At 42.3% G+C, this 27,888-nt stretch overlaps 1 protein-coding gene across 3 annotated transcripts in view; it reads left to right on the top strand.

Moving 5' to 3' along the window:
• Positions 1 to 27,888, top strand: part of AIG1 (androgen induced 1) — a 204,988-nt gene that overhangs the window by 103,511 nt on the left and 73,589 nt on the right. The window contains exon 4 of one of the 3 annotated variants that reach the window (XM_024220065.2): positions 4,716 to 5,294. The exons of 1 other annotated variant lie outside the window; for it this stretch is intronic. In XM_024220065.2, the coding sequence (XP_024075833.1) occupies positions 4,716 to 4,724 (9 nt within the window). In that variant the 3' untranslated portion in view covers positions 4,725 to 5,294. One more of the 3 variants, XM_024220057.2, reaches the window with a different exon arrangement.

Here is a 27,888-nt window from a genome sequence, read left to right as displayed (position 1 = left end):
ATAAAGACCAAATATTGCAATATTTAAATATGACATTGAAAAATTACTAGTATTGCCCGATAAAACCATGTTGAAAAGAATGATAAAGCTTTGATGAGCCAGACCCATTTTCAGTGCATCTCCGAGGACAAGGAGTAAAATGGCATTAAGATTAAAAGTTCCATAGCAAAGCCGGCTGTTGCCACAGTCTGGCTTCTGTTGCTGCTCCAGTGCTGCCACGTTGGAACTATTTATAGACATTAGCCCATATCTCTCCATGTGCACAGACATACTACTCTCTCAGAAGTTGTGTTTCTAAAGAAGTGACGTCTGTTTTATTTTCCGGTCCTTCACAGGGTAGTTTGTTCTGTACCATGCAAAGGGGGTGAAACTTGACACATCAAAAATCTACACCCTGTACATTCTCTTGCTTTGTATTTTTCTATTGTTTATGTAAAATGAACTCCTTAATTTCTGTTTGTGTACTCTCCATATGCAAGACATCGAGCTTAATTTAGCCCTGGGATATGCTGGCTTCAACCAGTTTGAACTTAGGGCTGCTCTCAGCAGAAAATCTGGCGGGAGGAGATGATCGGGAGGGGTGGTGCCAAGAGCCTGCAAACCCCACTTCTCCGAGGAGCCAGCAGCATAGCCGCTGACTAGGGAAGAGGCATGGCCAGGAGACCCAAAGGATGCATTGATTTATCAAATCTCCCAGTGAGTCTCTGGCCAGGAGGCTCCCATGGAACATTAGTCAGAATTTAAACCTGCCTTCCCTGCAGTTACAAGTATTCAGACCCAGAAGCACAGCTGCTCCTGATTTTTCACCTGCTGTGCCAGCAGAATTGAGACAATAGCCGATGATTTCCCAACTAAAATACCAGTTACAGATTTCACTCTTCACAATGGACAAGAGTGTTGTTTGTAACCCATGCCTCTGAGGGAATGTATTGGTAGTACTCCTGCCGGAGGGCTATGGTTTGGGGAGGAATGGAGAAGCTACAGAGTTTTGTGTAATCTGTTAACTAATTTCTCATTCGGAATGATAGGTCTGTTCTAAAATGTATCATGTCAGCACCTTGATTTTTCATTTAACTTGAGATAAAAATTGCAGGAGTTTTTTTCAATTTCTGTTAAATTTAGAACCTCAGGGAAGTTGGAGTTGTTTCATTTGTGGGTATGAATGAGACAGTCATTTTTAATCAATTATATCCAATTATAAGTGATGAGGGTATTTCCCTCTCCCCTCCCTCCCCATTTTCTGACTTCTCACAACTATAAACATCCCTCATTTCCTTTCACACATAGCTGCTGTGGTTTTTACTGATCAATTAACTTTGGCATTAAAAATTAGCAGAATGAAATAGACTAAAGAGGAAAATAAGAGCATAGTAACTGTACCTGATTTCTGTGGTTGCAGAAATTAAAACTCACTATAGAAATATGCTTAACAAGAATAAGAGAAATTGAAAGACTTATAACACATATGTTAACAGGTAAACTAGTGATTGGAAAAATGGACCAAGTGGGATGAAGTGATTGAAAACAAATCATTGATATACCTTATTCAAGAGTATGGATTTTTACTCAATACTGTAACTAGTATTGTCTAAGTTCAACAGTATTCCCCTATCGTGTATATCTGAAACCCTTCCTTGTTCAAGATATTTGTATTGTGTACAAATCTATTTACCTTTAATTTAAAAATAGTAGTAATTAAAGAGCCTATTAGTGTAGTTACAAAGGCCTGATCCTGCAGCCTAATTCACGGTACTATGACTTTAGTGGGATTCCCTCTTAATGCAATGCATCTGTGTATGTGGATCAACTTGCAAGACTGGGACTGTTTGATTCTAAACATGATTTCTCAATTTCTGTAAAATAGAAAATATCCTTACTACCAATATAGTAGGAATTTGGACAGGGAGAAGGGTGTGTGTCGCTGGAAGAACTCTTGCTTTGGTTTTGTTACAGTGGACTAGAATTTGGACTGTCCGCTTGTGACAGTCCAAAAAATATGAAGATGGTTCCCTACACCTCAGAATTCCCCCTGGCATCTTCTGAATTATGCTTTTTTTTTAAAAAAAAAAAGACTGATGTGCAAAACTGTCTAATAATTTTCCATTTGCATTCTCTCCAAAACAGTACTACAGCTTTTCTCAATAAAAAATTAAACTTATTTTCTGAGGAATCACAGAAGGTTTCCTCTGGTTGTAAAAAAGTTTTGATTGGGGCTATGTGTGGGGGGAGGGGGAGGGGGGCGCTATACTAGCAATAAAAACGTCTTTTAATCACCTTCATCCTTCCTGGACCCAAATACAGGATATGATGTACAGTAGGCCAAAGACAAAATATGAGGACAGCATGAAAAATAATTTTGAGATGTGGGATCAGATTCCTTAGCATAAATAACATTTTCTCTAACCTTCATTTCATACTTTCACACTACTGATGACAATAATTTTAATAATAGTAGTGGGAGAACACCAGGTAAATGTCTGGAGTGGATTTTTCCTTATAATGAGGTGTTTCTTCCTAACTTACATTGGCATGGACGATATTAAGGAACAAAGCAGAACATACTTGTTGACCCTTTCTACTGAGCTGACGGTTGACGCTTGGCAGTGAATCCTGCTTACCAAATCTCAGGCCTGGTTTGGGCAGGCTTTGAACTGACTATAGTATTTCAGTCTAATGAACAAAACTATGGTCCCAACTCTGGGTGGTACTGAGCGTCCTCAATTCATGTTGAAAAGCACTTCACAGAATTGGGCCTAAAAAGGAGAAGGGCGGGACATAGGGAAACTAACTGGGAACTCTGTTGGCAGTCTCAGCAGAGAGGCCAAGAATTAAATTGTTGGAAAAACTGACGGGTAGATCTTCAGTTGCTGTAAATTGTCAGAGCTCCGTTGACTGCAGTGGAGCTATGACAGTTTACACCACCTGAGGCCTAGAGGTGATCCCTCCCGTGTATGGTTGAGACAGATTGTATACTATCACTGCTCACGTTGTTATTATTCTGTGGATACTTCACTCCCCTGGGCTATTAATCGGGCACTTTTCACCAGTCCTAATATGACTTTCAAAAGGGAAACATTTACCATTTTAAAACTGTCTCGGTTATTTCATTTCATTTTCTTCCTGTTGTTTCCTTTTTCAGATTACAAACCTTTCCCTTCCTGTATTCTTCTAAGAACAACTTGAATATTCATCAAAAGATAGTTCTACGAAGAGTTTTTGTATCAGATTTGCCCTGAGATGAACCTAGATTTGGGCCTTGCACTGGAAGGAACAATATTAGTGTTTTAGTTTTATTACCCAAGCCTTGGTTATTTATCTTCCACGTCAGCATCTCAAAAACATGTACCCAACCTCCATTCCCTCCTCCCCCTTTCTGTTTTTCTGGCTGCTGCTTTCTTGTAGTTGCAAGAAAAAAAATAATTCTCCTCCTCCTGGAATATTTCTTTCCCTGAAGATTTGAGGCAACACATTTATTTTCTGCTAATGCAATTCTTTCCATGGCAGCAAATTATGACTTTGCAAAAACAGAGATTGTTGTAAACTGTCAGTATCCAAGTGAAGTTGCAGCCATACAGAGTCGAGTTTGAGTTTGGGCTCCCACTGTTACCAGCTCACGTGCATGTACACATACTCAACCACTTTTAAATAGAACAGTTGTAGAATAGATGGCCTAGTTCGATTATTTTTAGTTTTTGACCTTTTCAGATATGAACTACAACACATTAAAACATAATGAGGTGGCACTATTATTTATTTCATAGGACAGGTCCAAGGTGAAATATCAGCATGAGGAGGGAGGAAGAATAAAGACTGATATACTATCATTTTTTAGTAACAAATGGCCAGTTCCTTTTGATAACTCTAATTTTACATGAGTCTGATAGGGCATACCTACTGCACACTCAGAATATGTGGGAAAGGGTTAGCAGTGACAGATGGGAAAAGGGTAAGGACCAACCCAGATAAATTATCAGATATGATGACTGGAGAGAGAGATTCCTGCTAGGAGTCACATAAGAGAAAGATGCGAAGAGAAGGCCCCTGGGTTGGGAGCCTGAGCGCAATAAAATCTGTCTCCTTCCTGCTATTATCATAGCAGGGGCAATTGCTGAACCTGCTTGGAACAACTAACCAAGGGTTGTGATAGAGTCGCCATCTCTGGAAAATTTTAAATCAAGATGGGAGGTTTTTCTAAAAGCTATGCTCTAGTCCAGACAGGAATTAAACCAGGGAAGTCCTATGGCCTGTGTTATAGAGGAGGTCAGACTAGATGATCACAGTGGTCCCTTCTGACATTATTTATGAATGTCTGAACCTCACTGACGAGAAGTGCTGGGAGGGAATTGGTGAGCTTATCTCCTGGCTACCCAGGGAGAGCTGGGATGACCCGGTTAGATCTGAGTCAGGGACTGTATTAACTGTTGTTAGCACATGAAGAAAGCCCACCTTAACCCTCCAGACTCAAAAACCCTCATTTACTGTGGGTCTGTGCTGGGCTTGAAAAAAGCAGGAGCTTCATTTTGTGTTGGTCCACAATAAAGTCTTGGAAGGCATTTTGAATGCTGATCCAGCTGCTTCCTTCTTTATTAAGTTTTGGGAACCTGTGGGCTCCGTAAGAGAGACTAGCTGTTTGGGCTGCAGCTGGAATCTTGCTACAAGCAAAGCACTCAATGAGTAACTTTTATATCCATCCCTTCTACCTTTTTCTTTTTCAGACATGTTGAGAGGTGAAGTGGGTGATGATATACAGGATCCACTTCATATTCCTTAAATCCATTGACTTATCTGGGTGCCTGGCTAGCTAAACTTAGCCTCCTGGTTTAGAAGTCATGTTCGAGTACTGTTAACAGTCCAGCTACAAGTTCAAAGCAAATGAATATGGAACTGACATAGGTCAAACAGCCTAACCTTCCTAAGAAACAGCAAACCCACAGAAAATTACACTTGAAAGATATTTTTCATTGAAGTGCTTGCGGGAGTATTCTTGACACGTTCCAATGTGCTCCTCAAGCATCCTTGTGTTCCTCAAGGACAGTCCTGCCACCTTTTTCATGACCCATGATAAACCCCTGTGAATAAAGATTATTGGAAAGTCTCCATTGGGCAATGCCTATGCTGTTTCTTTAGATGTGATACTGCCCATAAAACAGCAATGAGAGTAGCCTGCTTTTCTGAGTATCATCAATGCATGCTGAAAACACAAGGGGACTTTTTTAAACTCCAGAGGGTTCAAGATGACGGTAAAGCTCAAAATTAAGAGGAATATTTTCAACCTGAACTTTTGAATTTGGCAATCGGTGTGCCATTTTAATAGTATTAGTCTAGTTGAGCTAGCTATACTTTATCTACAGTATCTGAAATAAAGATTTGTTAACTGATTTGTTCCCCTCCTACGTATTCCCTTTCTGTTACTTTTGCTGAATGTTGTGCTGCTTTCAAGGAATTTTCCTCCCCAAAGCCAGTTACACCGAGTACAGTGCCACCAGGAATCCTTTCTCTATTGTATGTCCAAGGGCACCAGGGTACAGCTTATTCATCATTCCATCACATCCATCTTCCAATGACTGAACTTTGTCAATGCATTGAGCAGAAGCATTTTAAAACAAGAAAGCCAGTGTGATCAAAGCCAAATAGGCACATATGTATTTTCTATTTAAAGACAAAAGGCAAAATGTTATGATTGTTTTCATTTTCATACTTTGCTATAGTAAGGTAAAAAGCCATGTGAGGTATGTTATAAGATTGACCATAAGCATTCATCTCATCTGCCACATGTATTAGTAGAGTATTTCTGTACCTAGGCTCCCACACCTGGTGGAAAGCCTAGATAAACCCAGGGTATATAATGCAGGTATTAGTACATGCTAGGTATCTTTCTTTTAGACCCTGGTCCTGTTCTCCATTAATCTTATTAGCATCACCAGCCCCAAGCATTTAAAAAAATGAGTTGGGTCCCAAACATCATGACACAGTTAAAAATAATAATTTGTAGAGATTCTTTTTATTTGCCTCTTGGTGTCATAGTCTATTGGGTTCATTTTTTTCAAGCTATTCTCCACAACCATGAGGGCTAGAAATTTATTGTTTTTTGTTCGTTATTATACCGAGAGCTTAACCAGACCTGTAAATGTCAGTGTCCTATACTGGAATAAGTACCAGTGAACAGAGTACTTTTTTTCCAGTCTTTTGCATTCAGTACATTATTATGTATGATTTATTGTTTGTGCTACTGTAGTTGTGGAACCAGAACCCTGTTGTGCTAGGCGCAGTAGAAACACAGAGCAGAAAGACAGTCCCTGCTCCAAAGAGCTTACAGTCTAAGCCTAAGACAAGAGACAACAGATGGATACAGATTGATGGGGGAATACAAGGAAACTATGAGACACCCTTGGTCAGCATGACAGACGGTGGTCTTGGCACACAAGCAGCCTTGCCATTGTCAAGTTTTCTGTAGGTCTCGTGGAGAAGGGGAGTTTGAAGGTAAATAATGAAAGAGTTTAGTGGTGTTTACAGCAAGCTCCTCCAAGCATGTGCTGCAGCCTGGGAAAAAGCACAGAGGTGTTTGAAAATTCAGCAAGTGGCAGATGGGGGCTGACATCACAGTTTTATGTGCTACTGTAGAACTAGAGATACTAGAGATGGAATAGACTTACTGCTTATTTAGTCCCTTTCCTGCCAAGGATGGGATTGTTCCTTGTAGTCTAGTCCTAATAGAACTCCCTGACAGGAATTTTTTTCCTGGCACTTAGCTTAAATTTATCATTTCCAAATTTCAGCCAGTTTTCCTTATCTGTACTCATCTATGGTCCTAAATTTCTCTATGTTCCTGCTTTTGACACCCTTCCAAAAAACTTTTTAAAACTGCTTAGCCAAGCTATATCTATTTTGTTTCTTTAGTCCTTCCTCCTAGTTTAATTTCTTCAGTGCACTGATTCTATGGACTAATTGTCCCAAGTGAAGTGAATATGTGAGTTATGCTTTTTGTAGTTTTGCTCAAGTACTTTCACATATTGTGAACTCAGTCCTATGACATGAGTTGTGCTTGGAAAGCATACTTCCCTAGGGAGTGGGGTCTGCCTTTTTGCTCAAGTTACTTGCATTGTGCTGTTCTGGGCATGCTGAGCAACTTCGAGTTGTTTTAAGATGAATTTACTCAGGTCTATATACTAGATAAGGCAGATTAGAAGGTTAAAGAAGTAATAGCACCAGTGCCCCTTGCTTGCCCTTTCTTGCCATGTCTGATGCATTGTCACTGACTTTGGTCTGAGAAACAAAAACCTAAAAAATTTCAGTTTGGAAACAGCTAAATGTTTTGTTTTGAGTCAGTTTAACATTAAACTGCATTTCCTGTTGTGATCGTTTGCCTTATGGGAACAGGTTTCAGAGTGGTAGCCACGTTAGTCTGTATCAGCAAAAACAACGAGGAGTATTTGTGGCACCTTAGAGACTAACAAATTTATTTGGGCATAAGCTTTCATGGGCTAAAACCCACTTCATCAAATGCATGGAGTGGAAAATATAGTAGGAAGATATATATTACAGTACATGAAAAGATGGGAGTTGCCTTACCAAGTGTGGGGGGGTCAGTTCTAACGAGACGATTCAATTAAAGTGGGCTATTATCAACAGGACAAAAAATCACTTTTGTAGTGGTAATCAGGGTGGCTCATTTCAAACAGTTGACAAGAAGGTGTGAGTAACAGTAGGAAGAAATTAGCATGGGGAAATTAGCCAGCAATGCCCCTCTGCCATGTACATTGGCCAAACTGGACAGTCTGTACGCAAAAGAATAAATGGACACAAATCAGATGTCAAGAATTATAACATTCAAAAACTAGTCAGAAAACACTTCAACCTCCCTGGACACTCAATAACAGACTTAAAAGTGGCAATTCTTCAACAACAAAACTTCAAAAACAGACTCCAATGAGAAACTGCAGAACTGGAATTAATTTGCAAACTGGACACCATCAAATTAGGCCTGAATAAAGACTGGGAGTGGATGGGTCACTACAAAAACTAAAAACTAATTTCCCCATGCTAATTTCTTCCTACTGTTACTCACACCTTCTTGTCAACTGTTTGAAATGAGCCACCCTGATTACAAAAGTGATTTTTTGTCCTGTTGATAATAGCCTACTTTAATTGAATTGTGTCGTTAGAACTGACCCCCCCACTTGGTAAGGCAACTCCCATCTTTTCATGTACTGTAATATATATCTTCCTACTGTATTTTCCACTCCATGCATCTGATGAAGTGGGTTTTAGCCCACGAAAGCTTATGCCCAAATAAATTTGTTAGTCTCTAAGGTGCCACAAGTACTCCTCATTGTTTTTGCCTTATGGGAGTTATAGTTCTGATCTGATTCCCATTCTCTGCTGTGGACTGGCTCCCATTATGCATCACACCACTTAGTTTGGGGGGACACTGCGCTGCATCGGGGAAACTGTAGTCCATTCAGCGAGCTCAGCCTGTAGGAGAGAATGAGGGGCATCAGGCACCCCACACTGAAAATCCCACAAAGCAATGTACCATAATAGGGAAATGCAGTGTAACATTGAACTGATTCAAAACCAAATATTTTGGGTTTGATTTTCCTCATGGTTTCTGGGTTCAGCTGATGTGTTACTGAGTTTCCTGGGAGCCTTTGTCACCCCCCTTTTCATTTACATGAATGCATACACGTTTTAGTACACACCACAGCTTCCGGTTAGTTCCTCACGCAAGAAAAGTGGAAAATGGAGAAGATGATGCTGAATAAGCCAGTCGGAGTAAATTAACAGATTTGGATTTAAATTTTGGAGGAAGTTAGTTGACGCCCCACATCAGAAAATAACCATTTCTGAGAGGAGGAAGTTTGAAAACTTGGGTAGGTGTAAGACATTGGCAAATTCTTATAGCCCTTTGTAAAATTTCCAATGGCTGGTGTGAGGGAACTCTGCTGGAAAGGTGAGGAGGAGAAAGGATAAGTCTTGTGTGTGTGCATGGGAATGTAGAGGGCGGTCTTCAGTTAAACCACATGGTATGGTGCTCCATAGTGTTCACATGTGTAGTAAGGAAGAATAATTCCAGCAACTACAGGAATCACTGGGTGAAATTCTATGGCCTGTGTTTTGTAGAAGGTTAGACTAGATGATCATAAAAGTCTCCTCTGGCCTTAAATCTGTGAAATGTTGGTATTGCAGTCTTGCAGTGGAGGATGCATTGGAGGATAGTTTGATTGTGTAGGGGGCACATAAGTAGCGGTTGGGTATTCCATATGGGAAATGACTGCCTAGGAAGGAGTACTGCAGAAAGGGATCTTGGGGTCATACTGGATCACAAGTGAAATATGAGTCAACAGTGTAACGCTGTTGCAAAAAAAATAGCAAACATCATTCTGGGCTGTATTAGCAGGCATGTTGTAAGTAAGACACGAGAAGTAATTCTTCCACTCTACTCCGCCCTGATTAGGCCTCAACTGGAGTATTGTGTCTAGTTCTGGGCGCCACTTTTCAGGAAACATGGACAAATTAGAGAAAGTCCAGAGGACTGCAACAAAAATGATTAAAGGTCTAGAAAACATGACCTATGAGGGTATATTGGAAAGGGAAATTTGTTTAGTTTGGAGAAGAGAAGACAGAGGGGACATGATAACAGTTTTCAAATACATAAAAGGTTGTTACAAGGAGGAGGGAGAAAAATTGTTCTCCTTTACCTCTGAAGATAGGATAAGAAGCAATGGGCTTAAATTGCCCCAAGGGCGGTTTAGGTTGGACATTAGGAAAAACTTCCTGTCAGGGTAGTTAAGCACTGAAATAAATTACACAAGGAGGTTGTGGAATTTCCATCATTGGAGATTTTTAAGAGCAGGTTAGACAAACCCCTGTCAGGGATGGCCTAAATAATACTTAGTCCTGCCTTGAGTGCAGGGGACTGGACTAGATGATCTCTCAAAGTCCCTTCCAGTCCTATGATTCTATGTCTGGTATGGTACAGTGGTGTGGGGATATGATTCACATTGTCTCAGTTTGAAGATGTACCCTGTGCAGAAGTACAGAGTTCTTTTATATTGGGATGAGGGGTTGGATATTTGGGGGCATTGATTCTTCATTAACCTTGGAATCCATTCCGCTGTGTGTGCTATTCCAGCCTGTAACAGAAGTGTTCCCTGGAGGTCTTGCTTATTAATCTATTTTAAAAACAAGCAGTACAGCCTCTAACTGGAGGGATTTCTCTCCCCAGAGCTCTTGCGGTAAAGTCTAAACAAACAAACTGAAAATTTTTGTAATATCGTTAGAGAATGGCTTGCCCACAGGGCTTCTTCCTGCCAAGTGTTCCTGGTGGGTTACGAGGCTCTCCCCAGAGGTTTGGCAGTTAAAGTCAAATTAAGCAGCATTCTCCCTGTTTCAGGATCTAGCAGCAGTTCCAGTTCCCTCCACACTCTCCTAAGTTACTAGGAAGGAGAGGCTGCTATCTTGCAGCCTCTCCAAGTATGCCTTTCTGTAGAGGTCTACAGCAGACCCTGGGATTTCATTTTCCAGGATTTGTTCTGGTTATGTTGTAGGGGAGTCTTGCCCTGCCCACGCTCAAATCCCTGGTCCCAAGCCTTACACAGAGTCAGCGGCCTGGATACTTTCCCAACCCCCAAACTGCCACTCTGATACCACTTCCTCTTTCAGGGTAATCAGTTCCTTTGTCCCACAGTTCTGTCTTTTTTTAAGACACTATACCTAGAAAGGAGTAATATTGCCCCAGAGACTTCCCAGCTCAGTTTTAAAGGGCCAGTATACCCTGTTACACACTCTACTGACAGGAATAAAGACAATTGCCTCTCTATTTCCCCTAGGAAAAGGTTTGGATCACTGGATCAGAGCAGGTAGAGATCTTGTGGCCAGCCAACAGTCCACTCCTTACTAGTTTGTTTAGAATGAACACAGAGGCAGGGAATACAGAACTCTGCATTTTCATACATTCCAATTTTTTTAGTTTGACCTTAAGCAAAAATTGTATGGCTTTCTAAATGCCCCCCAATTTCAATGTTCTTTTACATGTTTCCCTTCAGTTACTGATATGGAATTACAATCTTAACTCCAGTTAAACAGAAGTTTTTCTTCTGGTTACTTTTGGACATTTGTGTTTTAGCTTTTTTTTTTTAAAAAAAGGCCCTAGTTTGGGTTTGTAAGTTCTTAGGTACCCAGAAACTTTCACTACAAGCTGAATCAGAAGTAGAATATCTGCCTGTCTTTCTTTCATTCAGTCACACACACATTTCACTCTGCTGATTTATGTTCCGTTAATAAAGTTTTTATATTAAAAAATTGCACTTCTTACATATTTTGAAGAGAAAATGAAGTGTGGTATATTGTGTCTTAAGGAGTTTTAAATCTTTACTGGAATTTAGTGACCACTGGAATTATGAGTGGCAAATATAAAATCAGTTTGAAGTCAGGAGCAAGAATCTCAGGGGACCACTGGCGAGTTAGGCATCAGCTTCTAGAAAGAATGACTGAGTCAAACTAATTTTGGCACTAGTTTTAGTGTTTAGTCTTTAGACGTTTTTTATTAACCTTCCATACTCTAGATGAGATTAGATGAGCCAATGGGAGGATCTTATGATCAGCAGGGTCTTATGTTTGTTGCTGCAGTAGTCTGTGCAAGATAACTTTGGAAACAACCGTAAGTTATACTTCTGAAAGGGGAAATTTAATTAATTGAGTTTGTCATGTTTGTCTCCATGGAGTTTTTGTTCAAGTCAGGAGTTCTGAAGATAACAATAAAGAAAAGCCACAGATGCAAAGTAAAACAAAAAACAAAAAAAACCACTATTATTTTATTGTTCAGTTTTATCCCTTCCCCAATGAAATAGCTTATATCAAGTTTCATCTAACCGTATAGATAAAAACTATGTGGGTTCTCAACCTGAGGGTCATGCAAAGGTATCAGGGGGTCACAACCACCCTGCCCTTCCCATATTGTTAAGGGGGGTGAAGGGGATTCTTCACTAAATCTGAAAGTGGGTTCTGGGGTGAAAAATAGTGTGAAAAAGGTTGAGAACCACTGATTTAAATCACGAGTTGTAGGAACTATGCCTCTAAGGCTACGTCTACACAGACAGACTTGTGCTAGCTCTGTGGCAGCCAGCATGTTAAAAATAGCAGTGAGGCTGCAGTGACACAGGCATTGTCTTGGGCTAGCCGCAGGGCCGGTGCTACCATTTAGGCAAACTAGGCAGTTGCCTAGGGCGCCAAGATTTGGGGGCGCCAAAAAGCAGTGCCCCCAATTTTTTTTTTACAGTGTTCCTACGCCCCCTCCCCGAGCACGCGGTCGCCACTCCACTTCTCCCGCCTCCCAGACTTGCAGCGCCAATCAGCTGTTTGGCGCTGCAAGCCTGGGAGGGGAGGAGAATTAGAGCGGGGGCGGCGTGCTCGGGGAGGAGGCGGAGCAGAGGTGAACTGGGGTGAGGAGCTGCAGCACGGCTCCCCGGGGAGGGGAGTTGCCGCAGGGCGCCTCAGGGCGGGGGGGGCGGGGAGCTGCCTCAGGGCTGGGCGGGGGGGGGGGCACAAGGTGGAAGTTTCGCCTAGGGCGCGGAACTTCCTTGCACCCGCCCTGGCTAGCCGCCTGAGTACATAGCATGAGGTTCGGGTGGGACAGTGCCCAGGTAGTTAGCTGATGACACCCTCAATGCCACATTGACCCCACTGCTATTTTTAGCATGCAAGCTCAAGCACACATCTGTCTACCCATGCTGGGAAAGACCTTCCCAGCTGCTGCATAGACAGAGCCTAAGAGAGACAGCACACAACTTGCAGCCCAGGGAGAGAGACAAAGGTGTCTCTAAGCCACCTTTATACCCTCAATCCTGGGCTGCTCCAGAGACCCAAGAGGTCCCCGAGGTGAACAGGGCCAGGGCCCCGCATAAGTTTATGGCAGCCTCTCCAGGCTGCCCTCTGGGTTGCAACTCTGTCCGAAATCCCAGGAGTGTTACATGATGCCATTCCAGCCCTAGAATGCCCCCTACATTAGGACTTGTGAGGAGGTCTATGGAAGAGTAGCTTGATAGCTGTTCCCCCGGTGTCTGTGCTGGGGGAATCCTTCTCTGGCTGTTTACAGAGCTTGTAGGGCCACTCTGCCTTTTTTAGTCAGTGTGAAAAGGCTGGAGTGCAGGTGAAGATCTCACTCTCTATTTTCTTCCAATTCATTCTGATGAAGTTAAGCAACATCTTCCCTTTCAGAGCTTACTTCGTAGATGGCTCTTGGTGAAATAGGTCTAATTTTAAAAATATTTTTCTCAGGATAAATGTGTGTCTGTCTGGATTGTGATAGTTTCCACTGGATGGTATGGAGTACTAGGTGAAACTTATAAAACATATATGAATATGGATTCCTGCCTCTGAAAAATAATTAATGACTATGTTTATCCTTTTCATGCTGAGAACATATCTTCTCAAACAAGGAACATGTATTACAATTTAGTTTTCTCTTGATATAGTTTCTCATTTGATATATACGGTGAAATTCTGCCCCCATTGAAGACAATGGGAGTTTAGCCATGGACTTTAATGAAGCCAGGATTTCACTGGTGGCTTACTTATTTTGAGCAGCATGTTCATCTATTTATTGAAAAAATAATTTAAAAATACCATTAAAAATTACCAGAGTTTTAAAGTATCTTCGAAGGTTGTTTTGAATTAGTGATAGTTTAATAAGGCAAGGAGTATGGGGAATAAACAGGAAGAACTGGAAATAGTAGCACATAGGCAACAAAAGACCTGGTAGTAATGGGGGGACTTTAATTACGCTGAGATCTGTGGAAAAGGTAATATGGCAAAACACAAAATTTCCAGTAAGTTCTTGGAATGCATTGGGGACACCTGTTTTAGGCTTGATTCTGACCAGCAAGGAGGAATTGGTAGTGAATCTGAAGCTAGAAGGCAATTTGTGAGAAACTGATCATGAAATTATAGATTTCGTGATTCTAAGGAAAGAAAGGAGCGAGAGCATCAGAATAAGGACAATGGACTTCAAAAAAGTAGACTTTAACAAACTCAGAGAACTGGTAAGTAAGGTCCCATGGGAAGAAAATCTACGGGAAAAAGGAGTTCAGGAGAGCTAGCAGTTCCTGAAGGAGACAATATAAAAGGCACAACTGCAAACTATCCCGACATGAGGGAGAGCTAGGAAGAATAATACAATGACAATATGGCACCAACAAGAGCTCTTTAATGACTTGACAATAAAAAAGGACTCTTACAAAAGGTGGAAACATAGACAAATTGCTAAGGAGGAGTACAAAGGAATAGCTCAACCATTTAGGGACCAAATCAGAAAGGCTAAGGCACAAAATGAGATATAGCTAGCAAGGGACCTGAAAAGCAATAAGAAGAGGTTCTTTAAATACATTAGAAGCAAGAGAAAGATGAAGGAAAGTGTAGGTTCTCTATTTAGTGGGGAAGAAGAGCTAATAACTGATGACATCAAGAAGGCTGAGTTGTTTAATGCATAGTTCACTTCAGTCTTCACTAAAATGTGACCAGATACTCAACACAACTAATATTGACAAGAGGAAAGAAATGCAAGCCAAAATAGAGAAAGAATAGGTTAAAGAACATTTAGATAAGTTACATATATTCAAGTTAGCAGGGTCTGATGAAATTCATCCTAGGGTACTTAAAGAACTAGCTGAAGCAATCTTTGAGAACTCATGGAGGATGGGTGAGGTCCCACAGAACTGGAGACGGACAAACATAGTACCTATCTTTAAAAGGGGGAACAAAGAGGCCCCTCGGTACTATAGATCAGTCAGCTTAACTTCAGTACCTATAAAGATAAAATTTGCAGATGAAACCAACATGGGAGGGTTGCAAGCACTTTGGAGGACGGAATTAGAATTCCAAATGACCTTGACAAATTGGAGAATTGGTATGAATTCAACAAGATGAAATTCAATAAAGATAACTGCAAAGAAGTACGCTTAGGAAGGAAAAATCAAATGCACTACAAAATGGGGAATAACTGGCTAGGTGGTAGTACTGCTAAAAAGGATCTGGGCTTTATAGAGGATCATAAATTAATTATGAGCCAACAGTGTGATGAAGTCGTAAACAAGGTTGCTGTCATTCTAGGGTGTATTAACAGAAGTATTTTATGTAAGACATGGGAGGTAATTGTCCTACTCTAATTGGCACTGGTGAGTCTTCAGCTGGTGTACTGTGTCCAGTGCTGGGCATCGTGCTTTAGTAAAGATGTGGATGAATTGGAGAGAGTCCAGAGGAGAGCAATAAAAATGATAAAAGGTTTAGAAAACCTGACTTCTGAGGAATGGTTAAAAAAACTGGGCATGTTTAGTTTTGAGAAAATAAAACTGAGCAGGGACCTAATAATACTCTTCAAATACACCTCTACCCCGATATAACGCAACCCGATATAACACAAATTCTGATATAACGCGGTAAAGCAGTGCTCCGGGTGGGCGGGGCTGTGCACTCCGGCGGATCAAAGCAAGTTCGATATAACGCAGTTTCACTTATAACGGTAAGATTTTTTGGCTCCCGAGGACAGGGTTATATCAAGATAGAGGTGTATGTTAAGGGCTGTGATCAATTGTTCTCTATGTGCACTGAAGGTAGGACAAGAAGCAATGGGCTTAATCTGCAGCAAGAGAGATTTAGGTTAGATATTAGGAAAAACTTTCTAACTATAAGTGTAGCAAAGCACTGGAATAGGCTTCCAAGGGAGGTTGTGGGATCCCCATCATTGGAGGTTTTTAAGAACAGGTTGGACAAACACCTGTCACGAATGGTTTAGGTTTACTGGGTCTTGTCTGAGCACAGGGGGCTGGACTTGATGACCTCTCAAGGTCCATTCCAGCCCTACATTTCTATGAGTCTATAAGGCAGGCTATTTCTTTCCCATCTTACTTGCCACCCCCTTTGTTGGCTTTCATGCTACCTAAGGCACAATGTAGAATTTATTTATGTCCATAGCAAAATAATCCCAGAAATTGCTAGCATGTAAACATTTGTTTGTGCACTTTAAACATACTTGACCAAATCCTTAATTGTCAAATGCCCCGAAATGATGCATTTCTGCTGAGAAAATTATGAGAACATGTGCATGCTGTGGAAGTGATGTCCAAGGCAGGTCTTCAGGAAAATGTTGGGAGTAAAGAGTGGGCATGTTGCCTACCAATGGAGATATGGTTAATAGGTTTGTGCACACTTCAGATTAGTTTGGGCCAGACCCTGGGTAAGAAGGGGTCACAAGGTCACATCTGCTATCCCTTTACCCAGTGGAAATCAATCGCCCTTCATCCCCATGCTCACAGCCTGGTTATGCAGCTGACACTCATGGAGCTCATTTTGGCACAGAAATTTTCCTCCAGATCCACTGGCTTTTAGCATATCTTGGTTCTAAACAAGGCATTTTACTTGAGCTTTGCTCGTTTTTTAAAGATTGGCCCTTAATCAGCTATATCAGAAAATAAATATAAATGGGAGGCTAATTTTTAAATATATAAATATATCCTTATGACTTTATTGTTTGATCCAGCAAGAAGAGAAGATAAACCATGAGAGAGAACATTTTTGTTCATACACTAATACAACTTCCACTTTTAGATAAGAAACTGGAAGAAAATAATTGGAAGCACATGCCTAAATTGGCACGTGAGCTCAATGATATTTTTGTTTGAAAAGACAAATTCCACACAAAAAGAGGATTTGGGCCTGTTGAAGATGTTAAGGTTTACACTTGTGATCATGTTGTAAGTGCTTGTGGTATGCAGGGAAGGAGCAAGAGAAATTCCTTCACATTTTTGACAAAATTAAAAGAGAAATTGAACATACTGCATGCCTCCTGACCATGGTAATTCAAATTCCTTTGTGCTGATACATTGTGAGCTAATGCTTCTGTTTTACAGGATGAAGGAAAAATTAAAATTTAAAATGTAGTTGGAAAAAATATCCTACCGTTTATTATTTGTGTAGTGACAACTTCTGAGGTAGGTGTGTTATGCTTATAAGAAGCACACAGGATCTTTTTCAGGGGAAAAGGCAATACACCGCGTTTATTGAAGATACAAAAATTAGCATATGCATTCAGTCACACACACACACACAAGTTGATGTTATAGTTACCAGTCCGGATCAATCTAGGGGCCAGCTAGCTTGATCACGAGTAGGGAGGAGCCGGGTTCCGTCGGTCGCGACATGATGCGCCGGGGAAGTCTTGGCAGGACGAACCCAAAGTTTCATGGCAAGTCACCTTGTTTATATAGTGATTTTTCTTCACTGGGACCAATGAGTTTTGCACCGTCATGCTATAATCAATTGTTGTTTGACGAGTGCTTGTTTTTTTAAATTGTTCTTATTTTTTATTTTGTTTTTTTATTAATTTTTTTAGGAAGTTATTCCATGCTGGTTTTGATTACTGCTATTTTGTCCCCATTTATAGGTACCTGTCTCATTTTTAGAGTCATCAATCTGCCCTCCTCTGACATTTCAATAGGGGCATGTTGCAGCTTCCTGGCGCCCTTGCGTCTGTCTCCGGTTCCTCCCTAGACCATCTGGTTCAGCAATGGCCTTCACACTTATTTTTTAACCCACACATTCCTCATTCACACACAAAACAGAATTAATTTACACAGAACATTTTGAACAGGAACATCAAATTGCAATGCAAAAGAAAACAATCATGGCATTCTTTTACTTATTTTAAAATGCTAAACCTACAACAAACTGGTGACCATCAAAGGATCTGTTACTGCCTTGAAATCAGTCCAGGCACAGATTCTGGCTGATGTATCTCTACCAACGACCCATTAGGCCATTCCTTTCTGCTATTCAAAAAGGGTGGCTGGCAGGATATGATCAAATCATACACCAATACATTTATTTTTTATTTTAAATTATATAAAATACAAACATAAAATTCTACTACTATTTGTGCAACACTTAACAGTGACAGCAAGACTATAACAGGGTTCTAAAACCTGGCTCTAAAACCCTTTCTGTTATTTGCATTACTGTAGTGCATAGAAGCCCCAGCCATGGACCAGAATCCTATTGTGCTAGGCATTCAACAAACAGAACAAAAACATAGTCCTTGCCCCAAAGAGGTTATGATCTGTATGTGTCTGCCCCCTGGCAAAGAGGAATGGAGAGCTCACCAATGTCTTCCATTTTGAGGCTGCACAGCAAAATTCAGGCTTCAGAATGAATTGTTAAATGTAACTACCTGTCAAGTATTCACTTCTCAGACTTTGTGCAGCTGCCCACGGAAGGTGTGGAGGGGGGAATTTCCTCTGACGTGGCTACCATTGAGGCATCATTCTCTCCCTGTCATTTTCCTCACCCTTTTCATCTTTCACATCCTCAGCAGCTACTTACACAATAGGTACACGAACCAACACTTTCCTGGAGTGCTTTTTCCCTTCCACCCCCTGGATCACCTACAGGAACCTTCCTGCTCCCTACAGCTCTATTCCCAGCTGAGCTTGTGTAATCACCTGATCCCTCACTGATCAGTCACAGCTGAGAAGTTGCTGACCTGTCACAGGTGAGGTTGGGTCCAACCCCCCTTAAAGGACCAGCCCCACTGGGACAACCCTCATAATACAGATATCTTTTAAATGAACACAAAGATGTTTTCATAATTATGTGGTGAGCTCCACAATTATCTCCTTATATTTAGATACTCAGTTTTCATTTCCTTCTCTGCTTAGGTGTTTATAGATCAACCTGTCTTAAGTGGAATTCAGTTGTACTGATCACCACTTGTAATGATTGTTTGGCTGCAACACAACTGAGATCTTATATTCCTGAAGCCTCTTTCCTTCCTGGTGGCCTTTTATGGCACAGCCCCACCTTGAGGGTGTCAAGTCTTATTTTATTCCATGGGAGCTATGACTCAGCAAGGTAGAATACCTCTCACAGCATGCCAGTGCACAGAAGGCATGTACTTGCTGCTACATTGTTCTTAGGGACTGCAGCAAACTCCCCACTGTGCACCCTGCATGGGCAAGGGAGCATGGCAAAGAATGACTTGCACCACAGAGGGAGAAATCCATGAGCTTCCCAGAGCACAAGGACTGTGCTTGTGCCCTGTTTCTGTGTAGTAGTCACTGCTGGGTTTACAATAGTGTCAGTGGCTCCATGGAGCCGGGTCCATGCCCAGAAGGGGCCCCGGCCTGCTCCACTAGCACTGTGCACTGAGACCCCGCTGGCTCCCCACCACCACCACTTGCTCCTCTCGGCCTGCCCACCGACTGGCCGAGGGCTCCTCTCTGCCCCCTGGTCCCACCTGCCGGCTCCTCTCTGCCCCCTGGCCGGACCCCAGTGCACCTCAGGCTCCAGGCAGTCTCTGCTTCCCACTACCTGTGGGGTCACACCTGTCTCCCCGGAGCTGAGCCGCTTGGGACTGGTGCAGAAGCCTGGCCAGTCTCAGCTGTGGGGGAGGGATGGCAGTCTTGGGGGGCTTGGCTGGATCCCTGAGGTGGCCCGCCCAGGACAGGCCCCAGCCTGGCTGATCGCGCCACTCCCAAAGGATGGAGTGATTCCCCGCCCCGGGACCAACCCTAGCTGCACTGCTGGCTCAGTCCGGCTGACACAGTCGCCTCCCAGCAGGGCCAGTGAGTGCGGTTGGGAGGCAGGGCGTGGGTCTCTGGGGGGGTGCTGGGTTGTGAGGAAGCAAGGAAGATCTATGTGTGTCGGGGCACTAGGGAGTAGGCTTGCCAACTTTCTACTTGCACAAAACTGAACATCCTTGTTCCCCCCCGCCCTGCCCCTCCTCAGATGCCCCGCCCATGTCCCGCCCCTTCTCCGATGCCCCTCACCCCCACGCTCACTCCATCCCCCCTCCCTCTATCGCTTGCTCTCCCCACCCTCACTCACTCGCTCACTCATTTTCACCGGGCTGGCTCAGGGGGTTGGGGTGCGGTAGGGTGTGAGCTCCTGCTGGGGGTGCGGGCTCTGGGGTGGGGCCAGAAATGAGGGATTCAGGGTGCAGGAGGGGGCTCTGGGCTGGGGTATGGGGTTGGGGTGCAGGGTGTATGTGTGAGGGCTCTGGCTGGGGGTGCAGGCTCTGGAGTGGGGCTGGGAATGAGGGGTTTGGGTGTAGGAGCGAGATCAGGGCTGGGGCAGGGGTTGGGGCCTAGGAGGGTGTAAGGGCTGTGGTTGGGGGTGCAGGCTCTGGGATGGAGCTGGGAATGAGGAGTTTGGGGTGTAGGAGGGTGCTCCGGGCTGGGATTGAAGGGTTTGGGAGGAGGTTCTGGGCTGGGGCAGGGAGTTGAGGGGCTCAGGGGTGCAAGCTCCCAGCGCACTTACCTCAAGCAGCTCCCAGAAGCAGCGGCATGTCCCCCCTCTGGCTTCTACGCGGTGGCACGGCCTGGTGGCTCTGCGCACTGCCCCATCTGCAGGCGCCACCCCCGCAGCTCCCATTGGCCAGGAATCGTGGCCAATGGGAGCTGCGGGGGCAGAGCTTGGGGTGGGGGCAACATGCAGAGCCCCCTGGCTGCCCCTACATGTAGGAGCCAGGGGGGACATGCTGCTGCTTCCCGGGAGCCATGCAGCGCTGAGACTGGCAGGGAGCCTGCCAGCCCCGATGTGCAGCGCTACCAACTGGACAGTCAACGGCCCGGTCAGCAATGCTGACCGGAGCTGCCAGGATCCCTTTTCGACCGGGTGTTCCGGTTGAAAATTGGACCCCTGATCACCCTACTAGGGAGTGGGGGTTCTGTGTGGGGTGCTGGACAGTTGTGGTGGGGCTGTGGGTAGGGGGGCATTGGGCACGGGTGGTGTTGTGCAGGGCACTGTGCATTTGTGGGGAGGGTTTGCAGGGGGTGATGGTCATAGTGGGTCCGGGGGGGGCTCAGGCCATACGGAGTCAGGGGAGTGTTGGATGGAGGGGCTGTGTGGCTTGGCATGGGCCCAGCCGAGGGGAAGGGGCATGCTGGCAGCAAAGGGCTGGGCAGGCCACTGTGCATCTGGCAACTGACTGTAAATAGTGCCCTCTCACTGGACTTGGTGGAGCGGGGCCGCCCCTGCCATGCCATGCCCCATTACACTTGGCTGGCCTGTCGCTCTGGGGACTGACCTCCCCGTGCCATGAGCCATTGCCTCCATGGGGACAACAAATATGTTTGGTGCTGGGCCCGCAAATGGTTAATCCGGCCCCGGTAGTAGTGCTGGGTGGGAAATGGTTTTCCTGTCACATGAAACTCTTGAACATCTAAAAAAATGTTCCTGCTCCGCATTGGGATGAACCTGAGACTTAAGTTTTCACAGGAGGGAGGGGGACCTCCCCACACATAGAATACCCAATAAGCCAGTGGCTAAGGTACTCTCTTTGGATGTGGGAGACTCAGCCTCAAGTCCCTTCTACAGACCAGGGGAGTGCCCTAAATATTGGGCTATAGAGTCAGTCTCTCTTACTCTCTCTGGCCTAATGAGTATTTAGTTGTTTATACATAGAACAGCTTCAACAGGAGAGACTGAGAAAGACCCATCCTAGAATAGGCTGTAGTCTGGTGGCTAGGGCACTTACATTGGAGACTGAGGTTCAGGTCCCTGGTCTAAATTAGAGCTATTAGCTATTTTTGGGGAATGTCTCTCTTTCTTTAGTTTTGAACAGAAATTCCATCCTTGACTCAAGAAACCTTTCCCAGTGAAAGTTTTGTTGAAATTGGTGCATTCCTGTGAACAATTTTGGTCTCAACTAACTGATATTTTCCTTCAAAAAAAGAAGTTTCATCTGAAAATTCATGACTAGTTCTACTGTGTAGGAGTGAGATTCTTACCCCCTCCCCCTCACTTCTTTGCACTCCAGTAGAATAGCAAGGCACAATATAGCTTCCAGTAATGTCTTTGGCCCTAGCTTATAATTATTAGTGGGGCTTTTGGCACCAAGGATCAGATAGGAAGGAATTTCTTTGATTTTCTTTGATATTTCCAAAGGTAGGAAAAAATGTTTAAGTGCCCCTTTGCTGTAGGAAAAGCATATTTTGTCATGAAGGGCTGCCAGTTACAGCCAATTACAACCTGACTGACCAGCTATGATACTCAAATACCTAACAAAACTTGCTCTTTCCTTACGAGATGGAGATTTTACTTGTATGCCTGTATCTGTTATGTATGTAGTTTGGGTTTTGAACCTTACATAAGTAGTAACCTTTTAATTTTTGCTTAATTCAGTAAGGTTCTTCTCTCTGATGAGATTTAAGTGTGGTGAAATTGTTCTATACTTGAGAAGATACCATAAAAACAGCACTTTAAGGAAGGAAACGTTTTCTATTTGTCACCCACCCTTTCTTTGCTAATTTAATTAATTTTTGTAAAGCTGGGTGGAAAATATATTTTCACTGCTCTTCAAAAGGGTTCATTCAGCCTTTCTTTAATAGTTCAAGTGGTTGGTATTTCTGCTGGCTTCTGAAATATATTACAAGTCACAATCTGGAAAAAGTTCTTAAGCAGTTCCAAGTCTTGTTGCTGGATTTGGATACATCGTTGGGTCTTACTCTCTAGCTCATCCTTAACAACTGACAAAATATTTACTCTGCTCAGTACAGAAAAGGATAATTTTTTCCAAAATATTATACAAGGTTGGAGTCTGAACACAGACAATGAGGCAAAAAATTGGATCTATCCACCAAACCATTTAGTTGAATCATTTTCCAGAGTGCCATGAGAACTGAGCTTTATCAACTCCTTGTGCTGCACTTCTTGAAATATAGGAGAGATGAGTAGGCAGCCAGGTCCTGAATAATGTAAACAGGAGGTATCTAGGTCTGACTAATGTCAACTGTGCATGTATTTGTAGATGCATTTAACATGGGGGGAGTTCATTGCTGTTTGAATAAAACCTGCACTGCATAACAAAACATTTGTTTTCATTAAGCTGATCTCATCTTTTCAAAGTAAATGCCTGAGTGTCTAATCTCAGATGGATAGAATACTGCTTCTGGCATTGTTGTCTTTGGGTCAGTTTTTGAGTGGAGGAACAGTTCTTAATCCATTAAAACCACTGTGTAGACCTTAAAGTGGAACATCCCAGAGTACTGTTAATGTATCAATCAGTAAAAGCTGTTTTTAATATTATTTCTTGCTTATTTTGAAAAATATATGGGTAGGAAATAATTCTGACCCTACTAAATTGTCCCCAGACAATAAAAAAGAAAATCTTGTGTGGAGAAAAAAGTATACCAAATAATAGGTTTTCTTCTGTATATATGCTGTCTCAATGTGATTCTTTGCACAAGCAACTCCTAAGTAACTATCTTCCATTGTCTTTTAAACAATAGTATATTGTCATTGTTAGATCAAATAGCATAGCATATCTCCAGAAATAAGATCACACCTCATTACATACTTAAGAAATGCAGTGTACTGCCGTCAGTATTTCTGGCACATAGATTCTTTGTTTTTTGTTTGCTACATGTAGATTTCAGTATTTTTTCCTCGCTATAAAATTCCAGAAATAACAAGCAGTTATCCAGCTCTTGTGTTTCAGAGCCAAATTATTTTTAAGGTAACTGTTTTGACAAAATTTTGTCACAGTTACCACTGCGTTTATATCCATTGATGTCATGTCACTATTTTCCCCCTGCTAGTTAAAATAATAAGCAATATCATTTTCCATCTCTCTAAGAAGCAGAATGACACAGCTGAGGTGACTGCAGAGATTTGGGGGCGAGGGGTTGAGGTTTTTAAAAAAAAAATACTAACAGATTGAAATGTCTTTCTTAATCACAGTGATGTGAATCTGAGTTGTGGATGAGTGCGCCCTACAAAGCAAGGCAGATTGTGCTGCTGTCATCTGTCCAGAGCCCCAAAGGAAGCAAATTCTTTGATTCTTCCTAACTGATCCAGATCAAAGTGTTCATAAGGGCAGGCACAAAATATCACACACTCCAAGTGGAAAAGCAAAGAGCACCTGTTTGAATTTGTTTAGGAAACATATGAAGATTGGTCATCTCACTTCCCTCCTAAGCCTCTGAAGAAGTGACATGAAAGTCCTGTGAATGCTGTTCCCTTGAACCTGTTTCGATTTTATAAACATTAAAATCAATTGGCCTTCTTTTTTCAGGCAATGCTTTCACTGCTATATTCTTGAGATATTTATGTAACCTCAAGAGGAGGAGGCGGCTTTCAGTGGTATAACTTAGTATTTGAAGCGCTTAATTTATATTTTAGACATCAGTGGTTAATTATTTATTAAATCATTGACAAATTGGAAGCATGTATAAAAGAAAAATAAGATCACAATTTACTTAAGGTAATTTTGTCAAATGGAAACCCTCTAAATATTTTGTGTGAAGATTGCTGATTTTATATATAAATGACAAATAGGAAAATAAGTCTATACTGTTTTGTAGCTAATATTTCATTTCTAAATAAGAGCAACATTGCCACAAATCAATGAACATTTCCTTTTGAAACGTATACATTGCCAGTGTATATATCTGCTGTTAAAACCCATGATCCAGGATGAAATAATGAAGTAAATAGCCAAGCTACTGTTCTTCCAGAAACCAAACTTTTCGTATTGAGGAAATGTGGAATCAGATAAAGCATCGTCATCAGCTGTTCAAATTAACATCAGCCACATCATTATTACTTTTGTTTTGGCATTCCTTAAAAAAGTCTCAGTATCATCATGCTTAAAAAATTTTCAGACCAGCGCAGGAGGATTTAGCCACACATTCTCCTAATATAATGGAAGACTTGGGGCTAGATCTCCTACACTACTTTAAAAAGCTCAACAAATATATATATCTCCAACACCACTTTGGAATTTTTCCAGAAAAAGTACTAAAGCTTTGATTGAAAGAGATTAACCAAAGATTGAAAAAAAACTTTTCTCATACTATTGAGCAGCCCTGGCCAGGTACGGACATATATGATTTCCTCTCATATTTTTTTTTTTAATTGCCAAACTTTCTTTCTCTATCAGTAGTAATCAAAAAGGTCAATTGAAGGTCTGCTTAAAATAAAGTTAGACATGGCCATAGGTGGCTTATTCTTTAACAAGATAGTAAAATTATTTTAAAATTTGGAGAAGATGAATACATTCAGTATATAATATTGAAAAGTAATCAATTGATCAAAATATTCTAAGTCCATATCTTCAGGTCCAAAACATGAATTTTACATGTCTGGCATTGTTTTCCAATAACTCGACTTTACGATATACTGTAATATAGTTACGGTCTTTAAACTATCTCCTGGACAAAAGTAGAGCAGAGCTGTACGGCAGCTGGGGGTCACCTCAGCTCCCCAGCCATGTCTCATCCTCAGTTGGCTACTGCACACGCCCAGCACTTTCTCTACTTTGGGTAGGAGGCAGGAAGGTATGGTGTAAAACCAGCTAAACCTCCCATATGCCACTGAAGGATTCCCCGGTACCAGCTAAGCCAGTTTTGCAGCCGCTTTACACGGGCAGACCAGTGCAGAATAGCTGCAGTGGGGGCCAGGGTCTGGTCTTCTAAATCTTTATCAAAATCAGTAATTTTAAATTAAGGAACTCAGTCTTAGATTCAATCAAATCAAAACAGACAGAACCCACTGTAACTTTTGGGAACGTTTTTGAAGAAACATGATGGCATCCAAGCAGCAGCTTGGAGAGCCTCTGTTACATTTGATGCAAAGGAGAATGTGAAGGAGAGGCTAAAACAAGAACTTCTCCTCCTGCCTCTTCCCCTGCAGTATTCTCAGAAAGTGTGGCTACCACATATTTACAGTTCCTTTGTCTTCCGAGTTCTTCTGTCATCTCTGAGGAGACGTCATGAAGAAAGGAAGAGAATTAGAGCTGGACTCTCCAGCTTTTGCTGTTCAAATGGCGCAAAGTGGGCAAAAACTGGATGGCAAAGGACAGCAGAGAATTCTCCTTTTGCAGAGGAAGTCTCTGGTGCTGAAAAGCAGATGGCGGCCTAACCGCCTCCTACAGCAGTTGGTCTCCAAACTCTGGTGTAGGGCTTGTATCTGGATGGGTTTGGAGAGGATATGGCAAAGCGCAGCTCTGCTGTGCTGATCTTCTACTTGTGCAGGCTCAGGTAGGACAAGTGACCTTAGAAACTTTTGCTGGCATAGCAATGTTGGTTAGGGGTGGCATTTTTTACCACACTTCAGTAGAAGCCCTCATGGCAGAGCTACCACTTTTGGATTTCTCATTTAAGAACTCATTTCAAAATGCAGAGCAGAGGTAGTGGACTTTCTAAAACCTCCGTCATGCTATGCCCAGTTAATTTAAGCTAAAATCATACATTGTAGCAGGGTTCTGGATGTTCCTCCCCCTTAGGAAGACTCATAGCTTGATTGTCAGAGGTGCAAGCACCCACAGCTCACACTGACTTTAATGAGATTTGAGGAAGGACTGAAAACCAGGCCAAACTGCGTAGTCTTTCAGTGATGTGTCGAGCCTTCACTGGCCAAGGGTATGCCACTTTGTCTAGAGGAGAATGCCAATGATAGGCTAACAGTCTTAAATGAGGCCTGCCCAGTACAGATTTCTGTCAGAAGCCAAATATTTGATGAGGATATTAACTCAACCCGGAACCATTTAAAAAGTGTACAGGACTTCACTTAATTTGACAAAAGAAACAATGGTGGTCCAAGAAACAAAAGGAGGTGTTCGAATCAGGCAAGATTGTCAGTAACTGGTGATGTTTAAACTGAAGACTGCTCAAAATTAGCCTTTGTCCAACTGTGTCTGCATATCACCAGGATTTTTATCTGAACTTCCAGAGATGGTGGGGGGAAAAAACTTTTTTACATTTTCTTTTGCTCCAGCTGCGTATCCCCAAGCCTGTCCAGGTGGAATGTAAAGCTTGAGTGCTGTTTGTTGGGATAGACAATATTCAGGAAACCACATAGTACTTTTCCTTTGTTCCAAACTCGCTGAATCTTTTCTACTACCAAGGCCGGCCCCGCTCGGGGGGGCGGGGGGGGGGGTGTCTGTCTAAACTGGAAAATTATACCATATTAGAGCATGTGTTAACAAATATAGTAGCTTACATGTTAAATGTGACAAGGACTATCATGTAGTTATCTGGTTGTGATTAGCCCTTTGGTGTTTGGAGCACAACAGTCATTGTCTGTACTAAGCATTTCACCTTATATTGCTTTACCTGTGTTACTTACCGTGTTTTAACACTCTAACTTACAAGTGTAGGTAAGGCCAGAGAGGCTACATTTTAGCTGAATTATTTCACCCATCTAGAAAAATTCAGGTAAAAGAACCATTTTCTCGTCATCCTTGCCTCTGTATCTCTGACTTTGGCACTAAATAGTATGTTTATTACATTTCATAACTAGTTTGGAAACTTAGTTGTCCTGACATAAGTACCTCTTAGTTTTAATGGAAGAAAACCTACAATCCATTCCCCACATCCTGGTATTACTATCTTCTGGAAATACTTCAGTTATTGCCAGTGAACTGATTTATTATTTATTATCCAGCCAGCCTCATAATGTGTTGTATCATATATCTATGCTTGTTTCATTATCAGACATTCACAAGAGCATGATGAGCATCTGCGGAATAGGAGATGCAGCTTTTAACAAAATGTGCTGTTATTAAGGTACCATATCTGTGTGTCAGCATTGGTCATCTCCATACCTGGCAGCTCTACCTGCAAACTTCAGGGATTTCTTCCCACACTTACCTTTAATATATCAAACCTAATTGGGGCTGGGCACTGATTGGGTACTACATGGTCAAGGTACAAGTCCCCAAAGAGAATGCTGTTGCTGTTGGTGATGGTGATTATAAAAAGATGGATACCTTACCATTGAAACAGTGATTTTGAGTGAGGATGATGAAGAAGTAGGTATTGCAGACTGATGGACACCAAAATATTTTGCGGTTGGTGAGGAGGAGGAATAGTGGACTGACCCTTTGCCCCAAGGAAATCT

This window comes from Terrapene carolina, unplaced genomic scaffold (assembly GCF_002925995.2).
Source record: "Terrapene carolina triunguis isolate 2854851 unplaced genomic scaffold, T_m_triunguis-2.0 Scaffold85, whole genome shotgun sequence".
NCBI classification, from domain to species: Eukaryota; Metazoa; Chordata; order Testudines; family Emydidae; genus Terrapene; species Terrapene triunguis.
The sequence above is the reverse complement of the archived record's forward strand: the minus strand, read 5'-3'. Positions and strand labels throughout refer to the sequence as shown.